This window comes from Neophocaena asiaeorientalis, unplaced genomic scaffold (genome assembly GCF_003031525.2).
Source record: "Neophocaena asiaeorientalis asiaeorientalis breed wild unplaced genomic scaffold, Neophocaena_asiaeorientalis_V1.1 scaffold87, whole genome shotgun sequence".
In the NCBI taxonomy this organism is placed as follows: domain Eukaryota; kingdom Metazoa; phylum Chordata; class Mammalia; order Artiodactyla; family Phocoenidae; genus Neophocaena; species Neophocaena asiaeorientalis.
Window position 1 is genome coordinate 4574647 of NW_020175432.1, and position 6171 is coordinate 4580817.

General features: G+C 58.2%; 1 protein-coding gene across 2 annotated transcripts in view; it reads right to left on the reverse strand.

The window, feature by feature from the left end:
* Nucleotides 1-3007: 3007 nt before the first annotated feature.
* Nucleotides 3008-6171, reverse strand: part of MAN2B1 (mannosidase alpha class 2B member 1) — a 15501-nt gene continuing 12337 nt past the window's right edge. Inside the window, exons 17-24 of one of the 2 annotated variants that reach the window (XM_024767348.1) lie at nt 5911-6029; nt 5719-5820; nt 5455-5542; nt 5196-5276; nt 4542-4769; nt 3936-4091; nt 3738-3840; nt 3008-3249 (exon numbers count right to left, since the gene is read on the reverse strand). In XM_024767348.1, coding sequence (XP_024623116.1) covers nt 3143-3249; nt 3738-3840; nt 3936-4091; nt 4542-4769; nt 5196-5276; nt 5455-5542; nt 5719-5820; nt 5911-6029 — 984 coding nt within the window. In that variant the 3' untranslated portion in view covers nt 3008-3142. Of the gene's footprint in view, nt 3250-3737; nt 4092-4541; nt 4770-5195; nt 5277-5454; nt 5543-5718; nt 5821-5910; nt 6030-6171 lie in introns of both variants that reach the window. The other variant, XM_024767347.1, reaches the window with a different exon arrangement.

The window sequence follows — 6171 nt, forward strand, 5'->3', positions numbered from 1 at the left end:
GTGAGCCATGGCCGTTGAGCCTGCGCATCTGGAGCCTGTGCTCCGCAACGGGAGAGGCCACAACAGTGAGAGGCCTGCGTACCGCAAAAAAAAAAAACATATATATATATATATATTTGGGGGAAGCACATCTGGTGACCCATCCCCACGTGGGACTTCCCCCAAGCCCTGGACAACCTCGGAAGTGGTCCTTTACCCTCCTGGTCACTGCCTCTCTGCAGAGGAGGAGTTGGAAACATTTTCCAGAAGCATATGTGAGGAATAGGGCCCACCTGTGACTATGGCTAGGCCCAGAACATCCTCCCTGGGGCCTCCCTGGATGGCTAGGACCAGTTGTCTCCTCCAAAGAGAGATTTAGAAAAATGAAGGGGGGGAGAAGCACATCCACCAACTGGACCACACAGGTGTCTGCAGGTAGAAGTGGGGAGCCCTCTAAGCCCAGACCACTGGCCCTCATTCAGAGGGGGACTTGGAAACTCTTTTGAGAGGCACGATGCCAACACATGACCACAGTCATGTCTGGGTACCTGCCCCCTTGGCTGACTTCCTGGCTCCAACTAGTTCCCACCAACAAAGGGGGAACCTCTGAAAATAGGACCCTTAAGCAGGACCATATAGCAGGCCTCTAGCCGCCCCCCTCAGCCTCCATGGCTGGCACAGCTGGTCTAGTATTCTAAAGGGGACTTATGTTTTTAGGGATTGTCTCCAGTGACCAGGCCTTAAGTGGGTCATTGGGTACACCTGGGACACCCTCCCTGGTTGGCCCAGGCACATCCTCAATCCAGGCCCCAGACAGGCCATGGGCATTCCCACCCAGCCTGGGTTGGCCCTAGCCTAGTGAAGAGGACATAGAGATCTTTTCAGAAGGTGATCTTAAAAGTTGGCACCCAAGCAGGACCACTATGGGCCAGTGTGCCCTGACCCAGCCTCTCTGCCAGCCTGGACCTGTGCCCCTGCTCAGGACAGAAGAATGCAATGATCTGGGCACAACAGAATGACAGCCAGGCCACGGTCACACTCCCCAGGACACACTGGTCCATCCAGTCCTGTCTATACCACCAGAGGGGACTAGACATGTTTTCAGTCATGCCACACAAGACCACTGGCATGCTAAGGTCCCCACACAGAACTCCCTGACTATTCCGGAGCCTGTCCACACTGGATCAGGACTTAGAAATGTATTAGGGGCATGTTTCTGCCAACAGGGACCCACACTGGATAGTAAGTGGGTTGCCATGCCCTCGGGCCTCCATGTCCGGCCCAGACCAGTCCTCCCCGCCACAAAAGGTCACATAAACTTTTCAGAAGGGGCTCTCAATGACCATGACCAAAGAGTGATAGCACCTGAGCCCGTGGCACACACAATGGGCCAGTAGGTCCAGCCCAGGTCATTGCCTCTTTGAATGGGGATGTGGGTGTGTTTTCAGGAGGCACCACCAGGTGCCATGGGTCCGATACCAGGACCTGTGCAGAACCACAGGCTGGCTCAGGCACCCACCCTGAGTCTTTCTGGCTAGGCTGTGCCTGTGCCCACTACCAAGGACACCTTAGAGAGGTTTACAGGATGCATCGGTGATTGGGCTCCATGCACAACTGAGGGAGGACCCGGGGCAACCTCCATGGGTCTCCTGGGATAATGCCCTGGATTTGGATACATTTTCAGAAGGCACATGGATGACCGGACACGAGATGCCACTCCTGGGGCACACTGCCTGGCCCAGCCTGATCCCTACCACTAGAGGAATATTTACAAGCAGTTTTGGTGGGCACTTCCTACGACAGGACCCGATGCAGGACAGCAGGCAGCCCTGGGGCACATGCCCCAGACTATCCTAGTCAGCTCTGCTGCCTTTCCCTTCTGGAATAAAACTTTTAAAAGTCTGGGGATGGTAGTTCCCTGGTGGTGCAGTGGTTAGGACTTGGCACATTCACTGCCATGGCCCCGGGTTCAGTCCCTGGTCAGGAGAACTAAAATCCTGTAAGCCACACAGCATGGGTGATTGGACCCCATGCAGGATGGCAAATAGACTACGGTGCCCTCCTTGGGCCTCTCTGGTCTATCTCTCTAGGGGGAGACTTAGAAAACTTTTCAAGAGGCACATCTGCCACCTAGACCCCATCTGTGTTCTGCCCGGGGGTTGTGTCCAAGCCAGCCCAGGCTCATGCCTGTTCTCCCACCAAGGGGGATGTAGAAATATTTTCTGGAGGCACATCTGAGAATCAGGGGCCCGAGCATCCAAACACTGTTCTCTACATGGCCTACAGGTGGGCTTGACATGCCCTCCCAGACTTCAGACGCCTTCAAGGGAACCACACAAGACTGTATCAACTGGAGGGCAAGTTACTTCCTTTCAACCTCAGGTTTCATCCCAAGGTCTCCTTTCTCTGTAACAGACTCCAGAACACACCAGAACCAGGGTATACCAGCCTCTCTACCTGTCTCCTGGGAGGCCCAAAGCTCCAGCCCACCTGTCCAAGGCCCCACTTTGGGATCTGCCTCTAAGTCTTCCTCCACCCCAAGACATCCCAGATTCCCCACCTTCAGGGCCCCAAAGTAGAGTATGGGAGGCCCTGGGGTATGTCTTGCTTCCAGGACCCAGGACAAGCCAGCACAAGCCTGCCCTTAGTGGCTTCTCAAAACAGCTGTGTCAGGGACTTCCCTGGCGGTCCAGTGGTTAGGACCCGGCGCTTTCACTACCGTGGCCCCGGGTTCAATCCCTGGTCTGGGAACTAAGATCTCACAAGCCGCAGGGCACGGCAAAAAACAAAACAAAACAAAAATACAGCTGTGTCACAGCCCTAGTGGACGGAGGAGTGAAGCAGGAGTAGAGGACAGAGTGGTAGGTGAGGTGGGGTGTGAATCGTGTAGACTCTGGCGAGAGGATTCAAACCAGCAAGTGGTCTTCCTGCAAGGCCTTGGGTCAAGGGTTTGCTGACCTTTCTGGGTCATAAATTCCACTGCCTTCAAAAAAAAAAACAAAAAACCCACGCTCAGTTACACCTTGACCTGAGTCTTTTCTTGGTAGTGGCATTTTAATGGCTTTCCTTGGTGGTAGCAGCAGCAGCAATGAGAAGGGGGAGAGTTTGCCCTGCCCCTGGAGGACCCGGCTCAGGCTCTGGGGGAATCTTGCCTCCACCAGGTCTAGCTGTCTTCCCATTGGACTGAGGCCAAGAAGGTACGGATTTCCATGGGCTGTAGCGTGATGGTGGTGGAGAGCAGCCGGGAAGGAGAAGGATGGGGTGTGGGGCCTGGAGGTGGAGGGGAGAAGGAGTGAGGGACGTAGACTTCCTTTGCCTTAACACCCATATGCCACCCCACACCACTCCTGTGCTCCCTGTCCTGAACACAGACATACCACCTTAAATCCATCCCCAGGGCCTCACTCACAGACCCTTCAACTGCTTCCCAGGGCCTAGATACCACCCCCAGATCCCCAAATCCCTCCCCAGTGTCTGGTCACCATCCTCACACCCACAAGCCCCACCCCAAGGACCGTCAAGCCAACGCCTGCCTCTGGAACTAGACACCGACGGAGATTCTCAAATCTTGTTCTTGGGGCTGCACTCCATTCTCAAACCCTCAAGAACTACCACTAATTTGCTGGACCCACCTCAGTCCCTTAAACCCCTAACCTAGCTCTGAACACCGACCGACTCAGGCCCTCGAGCTCTATACCTGGACCTGGTCAACATCCCCACACCTCCCACCCGGCCCCCAGCTCCGGGCAGGCCCCCACCCGTGTTTGGTGTCCACTGGAGCCTGGAGGCGTGGGCCTGGAGCTGGTTGGCCGCCAGCGTGGTCTCCCGCAGGTCGGTGATGGTGAAGGCGGAGAACAGGTCCTGCGGGCAGTGGATGGGCCGGGCTGTGTTGGGACAAAGCTGGGGTTTCCCCTCCCGCCTCTCTCCCGTCTCCTTCCCACCTCTGCCCTCCTCACCGTCAAGTCCAAGGTCACCGGCGAGCTCAGGTTGCGGCCCGAGTCCTCCCCTACGGCGAACTGGTGCTCTAAGCGCAGCAGCAGCGTCTCCGGTCCCCAGCGGGCTAATGTTAGTAGATGCACGGAAGGCGGCAGCTCTCGGCGCAGCCCCGAAAACTGCGGGAAAGCGGCGCGGGGCTAAGCCACGAGGGGCGGGACTGAATGGCGGTCAGGAGGCGGAGACCCGGCGTGGAGGGACTGGCCTTGGCCGCGGTGAGGGGGCGGGGCTTACCAGGGAGTGGCGGGGCTAACCCAGGACTGAGCCAATGAGGGAACGGGGCGGTGTCAGGTTGGGGGCACAAAGGATTTGGTCTGAGACTGAGTTAGGACGGGGAGGAAGAGTGGAGAGACCCGGCTGGAGGAGGTGAGTAGACGAGAGGGCCGGGCTGAGGCTGCCGGGGTGACGGGGCTGACCTAAGGGGACTGGACTAGCATACGTCCTCCCCAGGACGGGTAGGGGCAGGCGAGGTGGGTCCCAGTTAAGCCTAGGTAAATCCGCCCTCAACCCCACCCCTCCCCCGCAGGCTTCCTTCGGGTCCTCTTTCTGCCGGCCCCACCGCCCCTCACCTGCGTGCGAGGGGCGACCTCGAGGCGGTAGGGGGCGCCGCCACCTCGGGCCAGCACCACCTGTGGGGCCAGGACCTCCTTCTCCGCCTGTAACCGGTGCCCGGCGGCCGCGGTCCGGGCCTTGTCCAGCAGCACGAGGTGGCGCCCTCGCACCCAAAGCCCCGACCCCTCCTCCAGCAACGGCTCCCCTACTCCGCGTGCATCGTCTCTCAGCAGCCTTCTGTGCACCTGCGGGGAGAGTGGCCAGGAGAGGGTGAGGGTCCTTCTAGCCAATTTCTGGGCCAGAAATTGGGCAAAAGCAAGTGGGAATTTCAAGAAAAATTGAAGATTGGGGTGGAACGGATGAGGACGAATGTCTGGCAGGGGGTCCCCAGTAGAAGTGGGGATCCGACCTAACAAGGTACTAGGACAGCGGGAGGTAAGGATCTAATGGGGGCGTGGATAGGGCAAATCAGGGCCTGGAGGGGAGGCTTGGGTAAGGGTTGGATAAAAGCACGGAGTAAATGTCTCACATAGGAATGGAGGGCTCCGCTTAGCGGGGACCACAAACGGAGGGGTGCACCTAGCAACAGTAACTGGCTTCAAGGTCCTGCAGGGGGCCAGGGAGGGAACTGGTAGGAGGACCCTGATTTAGATGGGGCTCGGACCACTCACCATGAGCTCTAAGGAGCCATCACTCAGGCTACTGCCCCCCTGGGAGCGGTCAGTCAACACAGTCAGCTGCATGTTCCCATCCTGGGGGGCAAGGGGTGAGTGAAGGGCTGCACTGCCGGCCAGCCCTGGCCCCCAGGCAGGCCCCACAAGGATGGTGGAGACTGCTGAGAACAGTTGGGAGATGTTAAGAATGAGAGATAACCCCTGCTCTGTAAAGGGGTGTCAGGAAGATGTGGGGAGCAGGATGGGGGATGGGTACCGTGATGTAAATGCGACTGTTAACTGGATAGTAGTTTCCCGCCACTGGCTCAGTCTGGTTCAGCTTCCAGGTGAGTCGATAATCCCGCCTGGGGTGGGGTGGGATTTGATCAGGCCTGGGGTCTGGCTCCCCTTCCCCGCTCACCCACTCCTCACTCCCCCTTCACCCTCTCCCTCCCACACTCATTAGGATCAGCAGGTGCCCCCACTGGCCCTGGGCCCCAAAAGACCACAGACCACCCCTCAGTGCCCCCTATCACCCCACCTCCTCTCCAGGATCTCCCGGCCATTGCTGTCAGTGTAGAAGAGTCCGTCTGTCTCCAGCACAGTGTCAAAGCGACTGATGACCTCCTTCCCCCAGCCATCACTATACCCAATGGGATGGCAAGGTGGTGAGCCTCACTTTAACTCCACTCTGCCCTTCGCTCAGCCCCCACTCCCAGCCTCCACCACTCACCCCACAGGTATTGGCCCCACCGTCCACTCCAGCTCCAGGTGCCGCTGTCCCGGGTACAGACGAACCACCTGAGAACACCAGGCTGAGAAGTTCTGGTGCACTTCCTGCACCAAGGCTGTCTGCAAGCACATGGGGGTGAAGGGCAGGTGTAAGCGTGCAGCTGAGCAGAGGTAAGCCCTGCAAATGTCCACCCCTGCTGTGAAGCTCATAAAGGCCTACATCAGGGTCAACCCCACTGATAGCTTGGGAGCCCCACCCACC